Genomic DNA, 22,260 nt, shown 5'->3' on the forward strand with positions numbered 1-22,260 from the left:
TTCGTATGTTTCAGAATTTATAAAAGTACAAAGATTTACTATCGTTTCTAAAGCGGTAATCATAATATAAATTGGTAATATGTCAAATTTATTTATTGTTTGTAAGAAACTAATGTTTGTTAATGATTTATTATAAAGTAACAAAAAGCAAACATATTATTTATTATTTAACAGAAAATTCATAGAAGTCTGTTCATATTCGACGTTCACAATTCAAAGCATTTCTAAGTTCAAAGCTTTGTTCTTGTCCGCGTCTGGGAAAAACATGGAGCCAGAAACCAGCTCAGGAAGCTTAGTTCGCGCCAAGTTCGGTATGACCTTTATTAGAATACGTGCTTTTCATTTCAATAGTTATCTTTTTTGTTTTCTCTTTCAGTTTAGCTTACACTATGAGGTTGTTCTTCAATTTTCGTTAACTTTTTGCTATACAATCATGTGGAAAACGTTAGGAATTTCAAAACCCAAAATTCAGATTCTTTGCTTTCAACTATTCAATGAAATTTTTTTCTTAAATGGGCTTGAATTTCTTTTTTTGTAAGAAATTGTCTTCTTGGAGGCACATGTATGTAAGATTGTTGTTTTCTGGTTGCTGCTTGGAAGCGACAAAAAGGGGAAAATGGAGATGGATTGTAATTATTTGGTAAAATATATGACTTCGACCTGAGAAAAAAAGTTACTCCCTAAAACAGAGAGTTCTATTTGAAGCAATCTCTCAATTGCAAATTGTTTGTCCATGGCCAGGGGTTGTTTCAGAATACTCTTTTAAGATATGTTTTAATGGGTTTTTTGAGCTTCATTAGTGTGCAAAGGTATGAAGTTAAATCTATTTATATTGCCTTTATGAAATGAAAGGACTCATTTACTGCATTTGTGATCTTTAGGATGCAAATTGGAAGAATGAAGTTAGAGAAATTATCATAGCATGCGTACACATGCACCTTAATTTATGCACTTACTTCTTGTATTATAATACAATTATTCCTTCTAAAACAGATTAGTGTTGTTGTTTATGCGCCAGTTATCATAATTTTTATGGCATGGAGGCTCCAAGGCCCCCCTACGCCCCCCTTCCCTTATTCCTCAGGTGCCAATGTTATCAGTTTTGCAAAATGATCCTCGAGGTCATGTTAATTAGAGCAGTTGATATACCTGCAGTAATCCCTGATTCAGATGAAGAAGAAAGCGGATACAAGGGGCGTTCCCATCTATATCAGGCTGATGCCTTGAGTGAAGCTGTGCAAGAAATTTCAATGGAGGAGGAGCATGTGCTAATGCAATATCCAGGTAGGTGAAACTGCATATGATGATGGCAGGGAAAACCATATGGCCATAAAAGAAGATAATCATCAAATTGATGCGGAAGATGATGATGGTTTGGCTATTATCTGGGAAGAGATGGCCTTTGCATTAGAGTATTCTAAGGTACTTTTTGCTGGCCTGTATGTTGTTTATGCTAATACTAGTAATTTTATTATCATATTTGTGCCAATTTCTTATAGAATTTTATTCTAAATCATATTTCAGATCTTTATAAGTAATGCATTTTGGTGGACCTGCTTATTTTCTTTGTGGTTCAAGGCCGTACAAATTACTGACTTTGCCAAGTCTTTAGCTTGTCTTGTATTTTGTTTTTATATTTAGCTCAGTTTTATGCTGCTATTTCTAGGACTCTGCTGCAGATCCTGCCACTAAATGAAAGCATGCAAGCAGATGAAGAGGAGTGTGATCATTCTTTTTTCTTGAAAGATGATCTTGGCTACGTTTGTTGTGTCTGTGGAGTTATTCAGAACAGCTCTAATATCATATGTGAGTTTCAACACTCTTAGGCTATGTTGCGGTAATGTAATGAAAATTGCTGGTAATGCAGTAATAATCATTTATTATCATGTTTGGTTATAGTAAAAAAGAATATAAAATAGTCATGATTTTTGTTTTAACATTGAATTTATTTATATTTAAATTTTTGCAGTACTCTCTCTGAGTCCCAAGAGATAGATAGAGAGAAAGCCACTCTGCTGTATCCTCATCTCAAGAGCACACCTCCTCCAAATACTTGTTATGCATGTCACTCTTTATTGTAAAAAGACTTTCTATAAAATCAATAAGGATCCAATTAGTTTTTTCTTTATTTTTTAAATATAAAATAAAATTGATTTGATTTTCCACATTAAGGAATTAAATTAGATTATACATTTTAAATTTAGCTAATGCATTTCAATTTTTTATACATGATATTTTTAATCTTATTTTTTGTTAATAAAATTTAAAATTAAAAAAATTTAATTCAGAATTATTGTAAACTATTAAAAGTAAATTTATTAACGCTTATTTAATCAGTAATTAATTTAATTCTATTCTAACTTTATTATAGTTTCATATATATTTTTTATTTTATTAGTAATTGATAAATTTTTATATTGTAAGAAAAAGTTAAATATATATATATATATATATATATATATATAAGAAAGTCCAGATAGCTCTATACAAATTCTTAGAAAATTTGAAAACAAAACATTTAAATTTATTATTCTATTGATATATTAATTTATGTTTCATTATTATAATATTTTATTTAAAATCATTGCAAATGAATTATTTTAAGTGATCAATTTTTTTATATATTAATCTAATTATTACATTAAAGTTTCTATATATGAAGTTGAGTTAGTATTGTTATATTTTATTATAAATTAGCAATTTACTTGTGTTGATGTACAATTATTAATAATCTTGTGATTTAAATTTTTATTTTAAAGTATTTTATTTTAATTGTAAATATATTACGTTGTAAGAAAATAATTGTATTTAGCTTTATTTTACTTTAATAAGTATTTAGTATTATCATTTTATTTTAATAATTTTAAAATGTAATAGTCATAATAGAATAATAAAAAATAATAGATATATAATAAATTAGTGGCATTATATAATTATAAATTTTTTAATTATATTTAGCTATCATTTTATTTTATTAGTATTTAATATTAGAATATATTTAATTTTATTAGTACTTAACGTTATAATAAATTATCATATAACCATAGCAATGTCACATATATATTTTTATTGAAATTTTATATGATGTGGCTTTATAAAATATTGCCGAGTAAAGCCTCGTGGAAAAACTTGACCTGCTTTATACATGTATTATAGATTATAGATTTAAGTTGCATATTACGTAGATAAATTCTTAAAATATTTTAAATTCAAGAAACTCTTTCTTTTTAGAAGAATTCAATTTTTACTTTTTTTTAGTGAATCTCAAATAACGTAAAAGAACATATCATTTAAATTTTTTAATGTTTATTTATAGTTTAATATTTTATTCGTTTTCTGATGAAAATTTAAAATTAATCTATTGTTACATTCTTTTCTTCTTCACTATTTTTTATTTAAAAATAAAAATTTCTATTTTTATTTAATTGTAATTATATTACTATTAAAACTATTATATTATACAATTGAAAATTATTTAAATTATATTACTAATAATATTTTAAAATGATCTAAATTAAAATATAATTTTTTTATATTTCTTTATTTATTAATTCAGAAATTTTATATATTTTTATTCAATAATTTATTAAAATAGTGAAATTGTATAATTCTAATAATATAAATAAAAATAATTATTCAACTAAAACTAAATATGCTGCATAAATAATATAAATTTTTCAATAAAAATATAAGCAAATAAAATAAACATACAGAATTTGGAACTTAGTATTGTAAATGGGCCATTAATCAAAATAAATAAATAAATATTTAACAATTTTATAAATATAACTTTCATATTTATTTGAGGTCAAATTATCATTAAGTTTATAAAATATATAATAACGCAAGAATTCTTACTTTCCGATAAAATAAATACTCATAAAGTAGTAAGTATGTAAAAATTATTATATTATCTATTAACTTACTTTTTTATCCAATTTTGATAGATTATTATCAATTTGCATAAAAATAAAGAAATTCAATTTTTTTCGGTTAATATCATTATTGTTAACTACTTTCTTACTAAAGCATATTTAGTGGACTTTTAATACTTTACATAATAATCTAAATATTAGTCAATTTGCCAATACATTTATAAACACATTTAATAAAGCAACTTCTAAATCAAGAAAATCAAACTTAATTATAGATATTGGTATCTATGTTAATTAATGAAAAATATATTAGACATTTAATTATTAAACTAACAATAAAAAGAGGTGATCTATATTTTTTGATAGAAAAAATAGCATATCAAAATTGAATGAAGAGAATCTCAATTATTTTGTATTATAATTTTTATCAATAATAATGTATGCATGACCAGCAAAACTATATATAGAGAGAGAGTGTTTGATTCATATATTTGATATGGCTGATAGTTGCTTCTCATTGAATAATTATATTAAAGCGTTTAGTAAAAACTTAATAAACAATAGTTGATAGTTGATTTAGTCCCAATTAGCTGCAGATTGTATCAACTATATTTTAGAGTGTTTTATTTTTTTAGTTGATAGTTGATTGGATTTTTATTTATTTATTTGGACATTATTATTCTTATTAAAATTTATTGATAATAACTTACTTTAAATTGACTTCATATAATTAAATTTTAATATTCTATAAATAATTATTATTTTAAAATTACTCTTAATAGTTAAATAATTATAATATTTATAGTCATGGTATTTGAAATTAAAATTTTTTATTAATAGGATTTAAATTTAGGTTTCTACTTGTAAAATAATCTTTATAAATATTTTAAATAATAAATATAATTGAGCTAAAGAAAATTAACTATAATATTTTTAATTATTATAGATTATTTTTATTAATTTGTATATTTAAATATAATATAATAAAATAAAATATATTTAACGAGTAAATTATACTCTCAATAGTCATTTAACATACTAACAACAACTCTTAATAAAATTTTATTAAATGATTTAATTTGTCAGCCATTAGCTACTAACCAGCTGCATTAATCGGTCGAACCAAATATGACATATTACTTGAATTTTCATTAAAGAATAACAATCTATCCCTAAATTATTAATTCTAAAATAAATAAGTAGGATGACAAATATAGACAAAATATTGACAATCAATTTAGAATTTTTTGAATAGATAATGCTGGGTTTGTTATAAAGTGAATGTCATTTTAGCAAAATAAAACTATTTTTTTCTAAAGGACAAACTCTGTTCTATTCCATTTTAAGTTTGAAAGAGAATAAAAAAATAACAAAAAGTTACATTTTTAACTTATTTTAGGAGTAGCCCCTTCATGTTCTAGGGTCCACCTTTTGTCCCTCTGCATTCTAAGAGAACATGGAGCCAGGAATGGCTTCTGGCAGTTCAGCTCCCGCCAAGTTAGGTAGATGCATTACTAAGAATGAATGGTTGCATCTAAAGGTTTAATCTATTTTTCTCTTTGGTTGAGAACTTTAGAACCATCGTCAGATTTTTTTTTCCTTGATCATTTTGTTATAGTTGGATAAGTTAGAAATAGTATAAGCCATTATCAGGTCTCTCATAACTTCGTTTTGTTGAAAGTGTATGGACTCAGGTTGAGTTAGGTGTCTCAATGTGTGTATATGTTATTATTTATGTACCCATTTTGCTGGTGTTCATTCCTTTGTCTTTTATACCTGAAAAGCTTCAATTCTTTGTTGTTAATGGAATAGTTTATTCGTGACATGTAACGTTAAAGAAAATTCAATTTTTATTCTTTTCATTTAAATTTTTAAATAATTTGATAGCCACACAAGTGTGGAAAAATAAAGATGGGTTATTTACTTTTTATCTTAATTCGAATTTTTGTCTTGAGCCTGTAGATTGACCTTATAGGTGAAGAACCTTAATTTGGTTGAAAAGTTAAAAGTTTTTTTGAGTTGAGTGGATGTTTCCTTGGAGGAAAATATATGTATACGTTGTTGTGTATATATTCATTTGCTGATGTTCATTCCTTTGTCCTTTTGTGTAAAAAAGTTCCATCCTTTATTGTACATAAGTTTTTTATTCGTGTTATTCAAGCATTAATAGAAAATCAATGTTTGTTCTTTCATTATTTTTATAAATTGCTGTTTCAAAGTCACACTAATGGGAAATGGCAATGGAGTTTACTATTAATTTAATTTGTTAAGGTAATATGGTACTCTAGTTTCTTAAATAGCGTTTCAGAATAGAACTATTCCTTATGTTTGAGAGTTATGTTCAGTAAGGAAAAAGGTCATGGCTAAGGATTATTTCAGAGTGGTCAAGATGAACTTTATGGGTTTTCATCTTAAATTATTGCTTTTTTTCTTTTTTCCCCTTTCTACAATGAAGAGTGGAAGTACTCATAGCATTGGTCAAGTTGAAGTATGTGCAGACCATTTGGCAAGCACGGTCATGCATGTTTATTGTCTTTAGCTGCACTAATACTAACATATTGTGGCTTATTAACATCAATTATAATAAGATGTTTTACAATGCAAATTGGAATGGCAGATTTGTGCTTTTGTTGATGTTATTAATCAATTTTGAATTTTAAGGAAATCAATAGACTGGGTTTTTCAAAATTTAGTTTTTCTAATGCTATAAAGAGATGTTAAGAACAAAGATGACTTCAAAAGTTCAATTTTTTAAGTCAGTAGTTCAATTAAATTTCGCTTCTATGAGCAAATCAACTGTGTAAAAAGCACCAGAAATGGTTTGAGAGTGCATAGATGGTTTGTTCTATTATTTATTTATTTTTTTATTCAAATTCTCAAAATTTGCTCTGGTATACCATTTTGTTGTCATGTTGCAACACAATCCAGATTTTTTGTTGTTATGAAATTTCTTGTCATGCTAATCTTGTTTCTACTCTTTCAGTGACATATATATCTACATCTATATATAAATTTGTTCTCTTTTGAGTTCTGGTGTTCAGTTAAATTATCTGGCATATTGTACTGTTCAATTGCCTTCGTTTGTTCCCAATCTGATTACACTCTCGTGTCTCTTCATAATCTTCATACTGGACTTAGAGGTATATTTCCGTCGCCACAAGAGAAAGAAAATTCTTATTAACAAAGATGAGTATAGTACTACAGCCTCTTCGGCAAATGCTCATAATCATCTTGGAATCAAGCTACAGAAAACATCTGAGACGTCTGCTGTATGTAATTTTCTGCATGGACTGGATAGAAATGAGTTTGGTAGTGTGACAGAAGACATTGAAGTTCTTCATGCTCAGAAGTTCCATCAACTAAGACTTTGTTCTAAATTGAACTTGCCAATTCCAATTATGCATTACGTTGAAAAGAAGAGGCTGGCGAATCAGAAGACAACCAGTGTGCCACAGTGTGACGTTATCAATTTGGAAGATGACCCCCCCCAAAGTCATGTTATAGCAGCTGATATACCTGTGATAATTCTTGATTCAGATGAAGAAGACAATGGATATCAGAAGCCTTCTCATATGTATAGCAAAAATTCCTCGAGTGAACCTGCCCACAAACTTTCAGTGACAGTCTCAGCTGTAAGTTTACATTTTAATTATTTTGTGCGTAGTAATAGAGAGTTAGCAAAATGAATCCAGAGATTAATGGTAAACTAGATTGGAATTTGCAGTAACCATGTTCACAATGTTGATTGATTAGTGTGATGACTATATTCAGGTAAAGGATTGTCATGAGGTTAGAGCTTCGTGGGATGAAACTAGAAGTGCTCCTGCTAATAATGATTTCCTAGTAGATAAAAGAAAAAATACTGATACCAAGAATGATGCTCAAGTTAAAGACACTGAAAAGGTCAAAGCTTCAAGGGATTTTGTTGGGGGTTCACTTGCTGAATGCAATATCCATGCAAATGAAAGTCCATATCCTGGCATGAAAACTGATGTCCAAGTTGGTGATAGTGAAAATGTCAAAAATTCAGCGAGTGTGATTGTAGATTTGCTGGGTAAATGTAAAATCCAGGTAGATTCAAATTCATATGCTTGCATGGACAATGATATAGTCATAAAAGAAGATTCTCATCAAGATGATATTGAAGATGATGGCTTGGTCACAATTGATACTGATGTTAACAATTTCGAAAACGACCGTTCTCAAGGTCATGTGACAGCAGCTGATATACAAGTGATAATCATTAATTCAGATGAAGAAGACAGTGGATATCAGAGGCATTCTTATCTATATGAAAATGGCACCTTGAGTGGACCTGCCCACAAACTCCCAGTGAAGGATTTAACTGTAAGTTTCCTTTTCAATTATTTTGTGCTGTAGGAAAATGAAAACTATGCAGCTAAAGATAAAAAAATTCCCATTAATGAAAGATGTAAATCCATTGAAAAATAAAAAATACGTACAGAACTACAAAGATGAATCCGGATATGAATGGTTACTAGGTTGACATGTGCAGTAGCCATTTTCACTTTGCAGATTGATTAGTTTGCTGACTGTATTCAGGCAACGGATTGTCAAGGGGTCAAAGATCCAAAGGATGAAGCTAGACATTCTCCTGCTAATTATTGTTTTCAAGTAAATAAAAACGAATATACTGATACCGAGAATGATATTCAAGTCGAGGACAATGAAAATGTCAAAGCTTCAAAGTGTGATGTTGGGGGTTCACTTGCTGAATGCAATATTCGGGTAGATGAAATTCCACATTCTGGCATGGAAAGTATTGTTCAAGTTAGGAACAGTAAAAAGGTCAAAGATCCGTGTGATGTGATTGGAGATTCACATGGTAAATGCAGTATCTTTGCAGATGTAAATTCATATACTAGCATGAAAAGTACTGCAGCCATAAAAAAAGAAAATCATCAAATTGGTGTTGAAGATGATGCTATTGTGGAAAATGAAACTGAAAATGATATACAAATTAAGGACAATAAAAGGGACAAAGCTTCAAGGATCACTATTGGGAATTCGCCTACTAAATGCAGTACCCAAGTATTGTATGCTACTATGGAAAATCATATGGTGATAAAAGAAGATATTCATCAAATCAATGCTAAAGATAATGGTTTGGCCAAAATTGATACTGAGGGTGATATTCAAGATATGGACAGCAAAGAGTTCAAAGCTTCAAGGGATACTGTTGAGGGTTCACTTGATAAGTGCAATATCCAGGTAGACAAAAGACCATACGCTGTTATGAAAATTAGTATGGCTATAAAAGAAGATAGTCAGCACATCAGTGTTGAAGATAATGTTTTATCCAAAATTGATACTGAGGATGATATTCAAGATACAGTCGGCAAAAGGGTCAAAGCTTTAAGTATCAAGGTCGATGACAGTATGTATACTGACATGGAAAATGCTATGGCCATCGAAGAAGATAATCGTCAAATTGATGTTGAAGATGATGGTTTGGCTGATATTTGGAAGGAGATGAAATTTGCTAGAGTATTCCAAGGTATTTTTGTTAGCCTTTACTATTTGAAATAGTAATCGACTAGTAGTCGTCTGATTATCGTATCTGTGCCTTTTCTGTATAGCTCATCTATTTTATGTGATCATATTCTAAACTGATTGTTGAAGTGTTTATAGACAACACTTTGGTGGAGCCCATCTTCTCCAGTTCTAGATTATACTGCTTTGCAGGGAGTTGAAAATGCCCTTTATAGATGGGAGGGCCATTAACTAACTATGTCAAGTCTTCCACCTGTCTCATGTTTCCTGATATAGTTATCTCAATTTAGTTGCTTTTGTTAGGACTTTGCTGTGGATCCTGCCACTTATGGATGCCTAGAAGAAGATGCTGAGGCATGTGATCATTCTTTTGTTTTGAAAGATGATCTTGGCTATGTATGTCGCATTTGCGGAATTATTCAGAGAAGCATTGATACCATATTTGAGTTCCAATACGCAAAGGTAAGGAATTCTTTTGTAAATCTACTTCACATTAATTTGGGAAAAGCTATTTGTATGGTTGATTATTACACCTGGACTGTAGACTATTTAAGATGGTAAATTGCTTATCAAGGAGAAAGAAGACGAGGTTTCATTTATTACAAAAAATATATTTAGTTTTGATGTAGCATCCTTTTGTGTAGCTGCACAACATACAGGACATTGTAGTTGATTACAGGAATTAGAAGGTGAAATACTTAAATTGGTTATTTCACTCATCCGAAACAGCTTTATTTATATACTAAATGCTGCCATTCCATGGATAGAGATTGCTTAGTTTTCTGGAATTTCTTTCTTTACATAAGATTTTCAAATATAGATGTCTAGTTATCTGCCACAATGGTTTATGCATAATATTGTGGATTATCGTTTCATTTATCTGCTCAGGCATAGATGTTGTGGGATCTAATGTGCAATATCCATTTCTTTTCAGACATCTTATCATTGCATTTGCTTTATTTTTCTAATGTTCCAGAAAAGGAATATGCATACTTATGCTTATGAGCCTAAGTATACTATTGGCAAAGAGCCAATTGGTGGAATTCCAGTTGGAATTAACTCTCCTGATCTAATGGTGACTGAAATTGCTGCTCATCCAAGGCATAAAAAGGAAATGAAACCCCACCAAGTAGAAGGCTTTAATTTTCTTTGTAGCAACCTTGTGGGTGATAATCCAGGGGGTTGCATCTTAGCCCATGCTCCAGGTTCTGGGAAGACATTCATGATCATAACTTTTATACAAAGCTTCCTAGCTAAGTATCCCAATGCCAGACCAATGGTGGTGCTGCCTAAAGGAATCTTGGCTACTTGGAAGAAAGAGTTTGAGAAATGGCAGGTGGAGAACATTCCACTGCATGATTTTTACACTTTAAAAGCAGAGAATCGGTCTCAGCAGTTAGATGTGTTAAAAAGATGGGTAAAGGAAAGGAGCATCCTTTTTCTGGGTTACAAGCAGTTATCCACTATAGTTTGTGACAGCAGCAAGGTGGCAGCTGAGTGTCAAGATATACTTCTAAAGGTCCCTTCTATTCTTATTTTGGATGAAGGTCACACTCCGCGAAATGAGGAGACTAATGTACTTCAATCCCTCTCAAAAGTTCAAACCCCTCGTAAAGTGGTACTTTCTGGCACCCTTTATCAAAATCATGTTAAGGAGGTTTTCAATATTTTGAATCTTGTTCATCCACAGTTTCTGAAGTTAAAAGCTTCGAGAATGATTATTAATCGCATAATGGGCAGGGTACAGATATCAAGAGTGAGGAAGCATTTAAAACATGGTGGAGATTCTGCCTTTTTTGACTCGGTAGAGTACACACTACAAAAAGACGAAGATTTCAAAAGGAAAAAGGCTGTGATTCAAGATCTTCGTCAGATGACCAGCAAAGTCCTTCAATACTATAAAGGGGATTTTCTTGATCAACTTCCAGGGCTTGTTGATTTTACTGTTGTACTCAATCTCAGTGCCAGACAGAAAGATGAGGTTCAGAAGTTAAGGAAGTTGGACAAATTCAAAAGAATTTCATTAGGAAGTGCTGTGTATATGCACCCACGGCTTAAAGATTTTTCACAGGTATGTTTTGCAACCAGAGAAAAGGGCTCCAATATTGATGATAGGACAATAGATGCTCTATTAGGAAATTTGGATGTGAGGGAGGGAGTGAAAACAAAGTTCTTTCTCAATATACTCCGACTATATGAATCTGCTGGTGAGAAGCTGATGGTTTTCAGTCAGTATATTTTGCCTCTAAAACTATTGGAGAGACTATCAGCAAAAGTGAAGGGTTGGAGTCTTGGAAAGGAACTTTTTATGATTACAGGTGACTCGAACACTGAGCAAAGAGAGATATGCATGGAACACTTTAATGATTCCCCAAGTGCTAAAGTCTTCTTTGGATCAATCAAAGCATGTGGGGAAGGGATTTCTTTGGTAGGCGCATCCCGTATTCTCATATTGGATGTTCATCTTAACCCATCAGTAACCCGTCAAGCAATTGGGCGTGCATTCCGGCCAGGCCAAAAGAAGAAAGTATATACGTATAGATTGGTTGCTGCTGATTCTCCTGAGCAGGAAGACTACCTCACCTGCTCAAGGAAGGAGTTGATTTCCAAGATGTGGTTCGAGTGGAATGAACATTGTGGAGACCAAGACTTTGAAGTAAAAACTACTGATGTGAATGAATGCGGTGACATGTTCTTTGAAAGTCCAGGGCTGAGAGAAGATCTGAATGTGCTCTACAAAAGGTTAATGATTCCTTAAGTTTTATCATATAAAATATTCAATTTTGCTTGCGTTGATGTTTATAATTTATGATTTTCAGGTAATTTCCAGGAAAAGAAGGCAAAGAGGCACTCTGAAATAGACATCAGTAACTCAGTATTCCCTTGCTACCTTCAGAGTACAATCATCATTTCTTCTGTCTTCATAGGGACATAATGTGCAGAGTAGGCAAGTACTAGGAATTGTTGAAATGACCTTTTTCCAACTTTCCTTACTTATTTTTGTGGAACCCGAATCTTAAACCCATTTGGATGGTTAGTAGTGCTTGTAGTATAGCTGATCATTTGGGTTCTTCTGCTGTAATGTCAGCCAAGTTCATCTTAAGTTAATATCTTTCTCCACTGAATGGTGAATGTTATTACAAAAGTTTAATATTTGATTTTGGCTGTTATCAATTTCTGATGTGCTCTCTAGTCTTTGCAGCTAAGATTCTGTAGTAGAAGAATACATTCCATTTGTAGTATTTAACTAATTGCTCTGGCTCGGGTTTTGTGCCTGCTTTTTTGGTTGCATATGCTAGAGAATTTGAATCTAGCTTTGAAACATCTTTAGATGAGGCTGGCCTTGGAGGACTCGATGAGTTCTTGTTTTTGTTGATCTTTTCATTGTATGTAACAAATTGAATGCAATCCAGTGTTTGAATTCTGAAGGCAGGAGGGACTCGAGGCTCTGAATGACTGATTCTTTTTATTGCCAATGTCCTGGAAATGAACAAAGGAAAGCTATCAGAACAGAAATTGTTGTTAATCTTACACTGCGAATCGTGCCACATTATAGGCAAAAAATATGCATCTTAATGAACCCGCTGTTAAAAGAGCAAGGGTTATGTTTAGTGGAAGACTTGGCTAAGGAAGCAAGATCTTGGGAGTTTCAGAACCTCTTTCTATTAGTCGAGTGATTCCATATATACAAATGAAGTTGCATCCACCTACTTCTGCTTCTGCCAAAAAAATGAACACTCTTACAAGGATTTTGAAGTTCTAACATGCTAAAATAGATTGTTTTCTAGCTTTATTTTTTCTTATTGCACTATTTAGTTACCCTAGCAACATTTGCAGTTAAAATTCAATAATGTTTTCTGATTGCTTTCACAATTTTTTTCCCCATAAGCTTTTAGGTTTTTGAGTTGAGAAAGTGTTCACACAATGCTAATTGTGTTTTTTTCTTTCTTCCAAAGATGATACATAAGCATTCTTAAATTTGGAGATGGAAGATGCACAAATTGAAAATAGATATTGCATCTTTTTATTTTTATTATTTGGAACATTAATCTATACTTAGATTGTATTATTATATTGAATCTTTAATGCTAGATACTTGGATTTAATTATTTTAGATCTTGTAATCTTTTTTATTTTTATTAATTTTTGTTGATAATAATATTAAAATTTAATTATTCTAAATGGGTTTGATAAGCAAGTATCTATTAAATTATATAAATGTCCATATAGATATGTGACAGGTGGGTATTTATTACTATTTAAATATTTATAAAATTTATTCAATAATTATATATATTACACGGATTTTAATTGGAAGGAATCCCTTGCATATCCCGTTCTGAGACAGACCATCACTGATAAATGTAATCTACCATTGCCTGTTGTTTGCCAGGTCATTCAATCTCTCTCTCCTAGGGTTTAGCTCCCGTCTAGAGGAAGAGGGGCAAGGCATTATGAATAACAGCTTCCGCCTCCGGTAATGAATGGATAAGGTGGTAGTTAGATATTTCAGAATAGCCATAATGGAAGAACTTCTTGCTTGTCTGCCCCTCTTTCCCGCCCAACGAATCAAACATCTCCTGGCATCTGGTCTCTTTAAAAAAGAGATTGGTTAGTCGACTTCTGTTTATTCTTACCCCGGTCTCCATGCTCTCCAGTCAATCTAGACACTTTTAGGAAGACTGTTTCTGGCTTGTGAAGAAAGCATTCCGGAAGGAGTTAGGAAAGTTGGAAAACTATCTTATTATACTAAGCTTTCAAGAATAAAACAAACCTTCGCCTTCAAGATTCGGCCTTTCCGGAGTTAGAAATCGATCTACATGCTTAGCTAGTGGGTACGCGTTTTAAGTTGTTTTTCAAAATAACTATAAATTTCGTAAGAGAAAAAATGTGGATATTTTTATTTGAATTTAAAATGGATTTGAATAAAATAGACAATTGTTTAAATAAATTTGGAACAAGTTTGAATATTCTTAAATTGACGTCCAATTTAATTCAATCCATCAGTTGATTCACTTAAAAGATGAAGAAATTCTTGATCGATTTAATCAAGAGCCTTTTGATCATCTATTTTGAAAAACTATTTCTAAGAGCTCCTACCTTATACAAGGAAGAATGGATTTCCCGAATCAAGAGTATCATATACTGTGTTACGATCACCTAACATTGATTAAAAGTCTAGGAAACAATTTGAAATAGAGATCAAGAATAAATTTCTGGTTTCATTATTTAATAGCCTCAGTGGTACTTTCTGCCATTTCATAAGCTTTGGTCAGTGCAGTAGGATGAAAGGATATCTATTATCTAATGAACAAATGTTATATCGCAAAGGTTCAACTTTCAAACTGGCAGATTTACACTAAATGATAATAGAGGGAAATTTCAATTGGAAAACAATAATAAAGGTTATCAGAAATTAGAAATCAGGAGGTCCATAGTTGTTGCAAGTGCAAAAGTATGAGATAGAAGAATCAGTCAACTTTGATGATTGTTAACTCAAAAGGCCAAACCACTGGTTGAAGCAATATTCAAAACCAACAAAAACTACAATAATGGTTGAATTTGTAAACATCACTACCTAATTACAAAATGGCCAGAAACACCTAAAAGCATTCACTGGAAATAAGCCCAATAGACCTCAAAGGAACAAGGACTGATATTCACCATTTGCAAGCTGACAAAGCTGGTTGTAGGAATATGTATCTGCCAACATAATGAGAAATCACATTAGAAACCATATAAGGGTTATGTAAACCTAAATGCACAAGCAAATATCCCAAAAACTGAGAAGCATGGTTGTAACTTGTAATAAGAAGCTTTAACCCCACAAACAAACACGGCCACCAACAACATATCAAGATCCCCTCTTTTTAAGTGGCACAAATATTGTGCTAGTTACTCCCATTACAAATTTTTGTAGATTGAAAATTAAATATAAACAGAGAGAAAGGGATTATTGCTATCTGATAGTAATATTTGGGTGAGATAAGATAATAACTGCCAATTCTATAAAGTGCAACCTGAAATATTTAGGCTATGCTGCAATTACAAGAAACATAATTAGTAAAGAGAACCATCAACTTCTTTTTATTTTTCCCCTAAGAAAAAAGTTGCTTCAGCGAAAATATGTTGTTGGTTGTTGCTAAAGCTAAGTTTTGGCACTTATAAATTTAAGTGCTAATTTTTGCCCGCAACACTGTCAGACTTCTACAACCCCTTGTTTGGAATTACTAAAAATGCAAGAATTCAGTTGAATTGTATTTAGTCAATTCTCATGTTTAGAAAGTCTATAGTTGCTAGAACAAAGCATCTCGAAGAGCAACAAAACCATATCAAAATGGACATGATCTTGTAAGAACTCAATCGAACTGGACTCTTGGACATAATTCATTCCAAACACTGCCTAACTGTTACACATGTAGAAAAATTAGTTTGCATAAACACATTAGACATTTCAGCAATACAAGCCCACAAAATCAAGGAGGAAGCAAAAGATATTTACCAAAAGAGTCACCAAAGTTGGTCCAAATATCAGCTTGAATAGATTTGTCAGTATCAGCAATACCAATAACCTCAACAAACTTTGAAAGAGGAGCAGAAGGGGGTGGGGTCCCTTTCACAACGATCTGATGATCATCACTTGACTTTCCAATCACAGCTCCACGATCAGATCCAATCACTTGAATCACTGTACGGACTCTCTTTCTGACGTGCATAGGTAATAAAGCTCCATTCACAAAAATGGCAGGTTTTGATGTATCCATAAACCCTAGTACAATCAAATTAGTTCAAGCATACTATCAAACATATAGAATACAATTATAATGCCAAAACTCCAAATCAGCTTTAACCAAATTTTCAGTAAGTAAACAGAGAGTAGATTAGGGAATTGAAATTTTACCTGGTTGTAGAGAAAGATGGATCAGAGAAAAAGGAGAGAATCGTGCAATTGTCTGTGAGAATATTAAAGAAAAATGTCCTTTTCGTATTTATATTTAGAAATCTGGAAGCCCTGAAAAAACGCGGGAAAATAATTAGAACGCGGGAAGATATTTAGGTTATAGTTATTTGTTCATAAAATGTAAAAGTTGAAGATTAAATTAAGAAATTTAGCATATGGATAAACAAACATCATTATATTTATATGATAAAATAAAGAATAACAATCATATAATATTATTACCTAAAAACAAATCAGTCATAAATCTTTTTTACTTTGAGCTGATTCGTTTGCAAACCGTTTAGACAAATTTACAAAATGAAATTTATTTGGGTTTCTATTCTATCACTTTCTCTTAAGTTGAAATTCTTTATTTTCTTTCAATTAATTTGTTTGCAATTATCAATTAGCTCATTGGTAATAATAGTATTTCATATTTTTATTTAACTTCAATCATAAATCATAATGTAGTTTTTTTTCTTCTGTTTTTCTTTTGCTGTCAATAAAAGAAAAAGATTCTGACCAGGGCAAGTGATTTCTATTTATCATTTCAAATGGTAATCAGAAGCTCGATTCTCATAATTAATGTCAGTTTGCAATCCCACTGTTACAATCAAATGGGGCCTTAGATAATGTCAAAATAAACAAAACATACAGTGAGTTTCTCCAAAGGCTACCAAAAAAAAAAAGTTTCTACTTTCTGTTACTGTAAAACAGTGAAAAGTAAGAAAAATAAAAAATGAAAATAGAAGTTCAGTATGTATATGCCTATGTATGGTAAAAGCTGTACTGTCTGTCCAACAGATTCTCATATCACAAGCCCTGTAGCAGACAGGGAATTACTATGGGCAGTACTGAAGAGGTTCGAGCGACTCAGCTCTTCAAGTTTTCCATTCTCTAAAGAGAATACTCGTTTAGCCATCAAAACTGTTTCCAGCCGGTGAGCAATGATTATCACCTATTCACATATAAACCTAGTTAAACATAAACATATAAGCTAGCTACATCAAGGAAGAGGAAGAGAAAAAGAAAAAGGACACATTATATGTATACATATATAGAAAAAGAGAAAAGAAAATATAAATACTTAAGCAGTAATCTTACAGTATGATTTTCCATTAAGCGTTGCAGTGCTTGCCTCACCAATAACTCAGACCTGCTATCTAGAGCGGAAGTTGCTTCATCTAAAATCAATATAGAAGAATCTTGATACAGCGCCCTAGCGATAGCTAGTCTGCATAACGAAATAAGCAGAAATAAATGGAATCACAACAACAACATCAGTCGTATAGTCGACTCGATGTTAAGCAATCAGAGATCATCTAATAAATAGAAGTTGGAAAATTAGACGTCTTATTTTAGAAGCTGTGCTACTTTCAATTTCATATACACTGAAGACAACTCAAGAGTTTGGAATGAATGTTTGACCTTTGCTTCTGCCCTCCACTTAAACTTGAGCCCCTTGGTCCAATATTTGTTTTATACCCTTTTGGAAGCTTTCTAATAAATTCATCAGCATTTGCAGTTTTTGCTGCCATTTCAACCTTCTCCATGTCTATTTCCATCATCAGATCCCTATATCCAATATTTTCAGCAATTGTTCCTGAAAAAAGTGTCTGATTCAGACATAAACAATCAGTTTAACGAACAATTTCAACATAATACAAAGCATTATCAGATCCCTATATTCAACCACAGTATTTCCTGAAAAACTTCCAACTATTAACTACTCAGAGCTTCAGTTGCACATGGTATAGACACACAAACACATAGACATACACATATAGAAAAGAAAAACGAGACTCCAAACTTCTTAAGTTGCTGGAAAGGCTATAGATATTAAGAGCACTCGCAGAACCAGGTATCTGGTTGGTAAAGAATATCCAGTCACTAAGTAATTTATTACTCCTACACATAATTTCTTTTTCCAAATAAAGCACCTACCATAACAATATAGTAATAAAAAGAATAACATAGCAATTTGGGAAAAAGCTCTTTTTCATTTGAATTGGCATCTTGATGCTCAATGAATTTAAATCCATGCATAAAAGCTCTACACTTTCTTATGTTATCTTGAGAGAATAAAATTCAAAGTTACTGACTGTATCTTGAGAGACTAAGCCAACATGCTTCCTCAAGCTTTCCAACAGGATGTTGTTGATATTTTGGTTATCCACAAGTATACAACCTGTTGACGAGCAGGATCAGACAGGTACCTCCTTTTAAGGGGAGAAGAATTACATGGAAAAAACAGCAAATGATCAATTCGCCAGGTTTACTGAGGAATGAGTAAAAGTAACAAATTCTGATGGCTCACCAGATGAAGGATCATAAAGATGAAGAAGCAATTTAACAAGGGTTGTCTTTCCTCCTCCAGATGGCCCGATGAGAGCTATTGTCTCCCCAGCTTTAATATGAAGGTTCAATCTGTTCAAAACAAGAGACGAATTGTCCCCATACCTAAATGAGACATCACAAAATTTGACATCTCCAATAACATGGTCCAAATCAACAGCTTCTGTTTTCTCAATCACCTATATTGAGGAGTGAGTCAATGTGAGATCACATCACCACAAGTAATTACATGACAAAAGAAATATGTTGACTACGACAAAACTACACAAAAGTGCATCTTCCACCTTGAAGCCCTGGCAGTTACTGGAAATTTCGAGATGCCTATCTGAACTACATTTCACTTACTGATAAATCACACTTGTCCTGAAAAGAAATTGTTGGCAAACATGGAATGCTCACTCTAGTTCAAGAGAGATTCTTTGACATATTCATATCTCAAGTTGCATATCATTATTGCACAGAAAAAGCAATGCACTAATAAAATGTACAGAAAGGATGGCAATAAGGATAAGTATTTACATAAAGGTCAGAATATGCCTAGCAGTTATATTCTTTTAAAATTTCTCTATAGTAAATTTATTTGACATGGAAAGATATTTTCAACATGATACAAAATAATGCAATTAATTAGGTGGACGATGGCTTGTAATCTCACAAACTAGCACATGAACAAGAAACTGACTTCAAAAGAAACAGTTCAGAGGATGATCATCAAAGTTTAACAAAGCATTGTTTTACCTTCGATTTTAACATGGTCAAATCAAACAACCTTTCAATAGCTGGTTCTCCTTGCTTCCACTCATTGTATGCTTTTCCAACATCCTGCACAATCCTTCAGATTCAGACGAATTACTTAAGATTAACAAAAGAAAAAAGAATGTAAATAGCTGATGCATAATGACATATTATCAATAATTACCAAAAAGCTATAGGCATATTATTCAAGGAAATATAATGATATGTCTAGACACCAAAAGTTTTGAATAAGCCGTACAAGAACCCAATAAATCCCCTTTCTGAAGAGATCTTATCAACAGATGATATTACCTGGATTGGCTCAACCAAGAAAACCAATGATGTAACAAAAGAAACCATGCTACAGCCGTCAAAACAACCACATGAAACAACCATTGATCCACAACAAAGCATAAATAATGCTCCAAAATAAATAATTTGTATGATCTGGGGGATGAGCACTTTCATGTTCTTCTTTTTAAAATGCTCGGTTAGGTCAGCATGAGCAAGCCTTTGAAATCTGGCACTCTCACACAGCTCTCCGTTGTTTGCTTTCACAAAAAGAATGGCTGGGAGAACCTAAAATATAAAAAGATTATACATGAATGATATGTACAGACTAATGAAAAATGAAAAAGCAGTAGGTGGTAACGAGAAATGCATAATAAAGTTAAAATGTGGATACACTAAAGATGCTTATTTGTGTGAGTGTGCACATTCATCAGTAAAGATATCAACTTACATCCAGTAATTGTGATAGGACATCAAAAGAATGATGCGCGCACACACACACCAGAAGAAAGAGCAAGATTTTATAACGAGGAACTTAATGGAGCAAAGGGAATGAGTTAAGCAATCCAAGAGCCCAATCAACCAAAGACCTTGAGTCAAGAAATGGATTTAAAAACGTACCTCATTGAGGTAGGCTGATAGAGTTGCAATGCTGAGATGTGCCTTCTTAGATATCTTACGAAGCCTTTCACCAAGACATGCAATAGCAAAAGCCATACATGGTATGACCTGCAGCAAGCAGACAAAATTGAAGACCCAAGAATATATTTATTTATATAATAAGATCAAGACATACCTAAGCTGAAAATTTTCTCCTTACCATGGCTGAGATCAAGGAAAGAACAGGGCTTATAGCCAACATTCGTGATGCCATAGCTGACAGCTGTAGAGCGCTGGGCAAAACCGTCTGTGACATTACACTCATAAATCAATTAATAGAGCAAAATCTTCACACTTTATTGGTACAAATTTTAACCATGTAATATCTATCACAGACCATAATTAAAGCTTGTAATAACCATTTAGTCATTGCCATGTTACCTAAAAATATGAAACATATCAGATAAACAAATCCACAAAGGGCCTAACTCTTAGGCCTTGTTTGGAATAAATGATGTGTAAGAACTCAATTCAGTTAATCTCTTGCAAAATCATGTAATTTATGGCACGATTTCGCTTCTTTCAAAATGCCTCGTTTTTTTCTTTTTTAATCTTAAGTTGAGAAAACTGAACTCTAGCAACTATAATCTTTCCAAACATGAGAATTAACCAAATAGAATTCAATTGAACTCATTTATCGCATTTTTAGACATTCCAGAGGGTATGTTATAGAAATTCTCTTTCAATATGCATTTTCAAACTTCTTTTTTGGGCTCTTTAGCGGCCAATATACAAAAAGCAAGAGCATAAAGGTATTCCTAAAACGATCTTAGTCCACCAAAGAACCAAACTTTATCAATTACCACAAAGAAATTAACTCACATTGAGAAGAGCATAAAGAGTATCAGAAACATCAGCAGCTTGAGCAGTAATTCTATATGCTATATCCCCACTAGAAACCCCACTTCCACCTTCAAAAAACGCTAATTCCCTCTTCAAAACCCTTTCAAAAACATGAACCCTAATCTCATAACCCGCATTAAGAGCCGCCTTCCATAAAAGTGAATGCTGCCCAAAAGTAGCAATTAACTTCGCTAAAAAAAGAGCAGCAAGCACAACCCCCTCGTTCCTCAATCTTAAAGCATCAATCTTTCCGATATTCGCAGAGAATTGACCGATTCTAGGGACAATTTGGGACAGCGAGAGGACTGATATGACACTGCAGAGCCAACCGAGGAGGATGGTTTTTTGTTGAGAGAGAACATAAGGTTTGATTGTGGAGAGAGATTGAAATGTATGTGATATTGAATTGGGTTTTTGTTGCTTTTGTTGTAGTTTGGACTGGTTGGGGTATTGACATGTGGAAAAAGAGGGAAGTTTAGTGCAATTAAGGGGTTTAAGAAGGGTTTTAGAAGGGAAATTCAGAATAGGATTTGAGAATCTTTTGGGATTTGAAGGAAAGGGAAGGGTTTTGCTGAGAGGGAAAGGGGCTTTGAGTTGGAATTGAACAAGAGGCATTATTTTGTTTTTGGGGAAGGATCAGAGCGTAGAAACTGATTCCCCATGCATGCTCAATTCTTCATGCAATGGTGATACAGAGATAACTCCTAATCTGCTCTGTTCGTCTATGACACTCTGATCAAGATTCAAGAAGCTGTTAGCTGGTTTCTATGCTTTAGCCCATGGGCTTTTCAATTCCTTCCTTTTGGGTCATCACCGCGCTGGTCTTTTCTTTATTTTTAAATTATTTTTATTGGATTTTTCAAAAATTAATTAATTATTATTTAATATTATTAAATAATTTTTGTTGAACAGACCGACTTGAGTTTTTGGTTCGGCTTCAATAAAGATCTAAGTTGCAAAAATTTATTTGGTGACAATTATGCTTTTCTTTTTTTCTTATCTAGAGTAATTTACTATTTATTAATTAAATTACACGAAGAATAATTA

The 22,260-nt window shown here is 32.1% G+C and overlaps 3 protein-coding genes and 1 long non-coding RNA gene across 7 annotated transcripts; 2 read left to right on the top strand and 2 right to left on the bottom strand.

The window, feature by feature from the left end:
• The first annotated feature begins 207 nt into the window (after positions 1–207).
• LOC112536557 lies at positions 208–2,216 on the top strand. Of its 3 annotated transcripts, none has more exons than XR_007214362.1 (4): positions 208–311; positions 1,019–1,422; positions 1,667–1,806; positions 1,970–2,216. It is a non-coding gene; the product is annotated as an uncharacterized LOC112536557 (long non-coding RNA). The 3 variants fall into 3 exon arrangements; XR_003080549.2 differs by having other exon boundaries at positions 222–311; positions 1,156–1,422; XR_003080548.2 differs by lacking the exon at positions 208–311 and having other exon boundaries at positions 325–1,422.
• A 3,669-nt stretch (positions 2,217–5,885) lies between these two features.
• LOC112536556 (protein CHROMATIN REMODELING 35-like) lies at positions 5,886–12,570 on the top strand. The gene is made up of 5 exons (XM_048380365.1): positions 5,886–7,507; positions 7,647–8,222; positions 8,439–9,383; positions 9,693–9,851; positions 10,366–12,570. Exons 1-5 carry the CDS (start codon positions 7,274–7,276, stop codon positions 12,145–12,147), a joined length of 3,696 nt encoding a protein of 1,231 aa, XP_048236322.1. The 5' UTR covers positions 5,886–7,273; the 3' UTR covers positions 12,148–12,570.
• A 2,282-nt stretch (positions 12,571–14,852) lies between these two features.
• Positions 14,853–16,609, bottom strand: LOC8263182 (replication protein A 14 kDa subunit B). Of its 2 annotated transcripts, XM_048369953.1 has the most exons (4): positions 16,573–16,609; positions 16,291–16,401; positions 15,892–16,158; positions 14,853–15,092 (listed from the first exon to the last, which is right to left on the bottom strand). In XM_048369953.1, exons 3-4 carry the CDS (start codon positions 16,151–16,153, stop codon positions 15,028–15,030), a joined length of 327 nt encoding a protein of 108 aa, XP_048225910.1. In that variant the 5' UTR covers positions 16,154–16,158; positions 16,291–16,401; positions 16,573–16,609; the 3' UTR covers positions 14,853–15,027. The 2 variants fall into 2 exon arrangements, with proteins under 2 accessions (XP_048225910.1, XP_002530325.1); XM_002530279.4 differs by lacking the exon at positions 16,573–16,609 and having other exon boundaries at positions 16,291–16,452.
• Positions 16,610–16,848: 239 nt separating this feature from the next.
• On the bottom strand, positions 16,849–22,003 carry LOC8263183 (ABC transporter B family member 29, chloroplastic). The gene is made up of 10 exons (XM_002530280.4): positions 21,193–22,003; positions 20,531–20,617; positions 20,332–20,439; positions 19,732–19,998; positions 19,423–19,506; positions 18,647–18,863; positions 18,432–18,517; positions 17,758–17,945; positions 17,434–17,563; positions 16,849–17,287 (listed from the first exon to the last, which is right to left on the bottom strand). Exons 1-10 carry the CDS (start codon positions 21,826–21,828, stop codon positions 17,138–17,140), a joined length of 1,953 nt encoding a protein of 650 aa, XP_002530326.2. The 5' UTR covers positions 21,829–22,003; the 3' UTR covers positions 16,849–17,137.
• Between the last annotated feature and the right edge of the window lie 257 nt (positions 22,004–22,260).

The sequence above is a fragment of the Ricinus communis genome, chromosome 10 (assembly GCF_019578655.1).
Source record: "Ricinus communis isolate WT05 ecotype wild-type chromosome 10, ASM1957865v1, whole genome shotgun sequence".
Classification (NCBI taxonomy): Eukaryota; Viridiplantae; Streptophyta; class Magnoliopsida; order Malpighiales; family Euphorbiaceae; genus Ricinus; species Ricinus communis.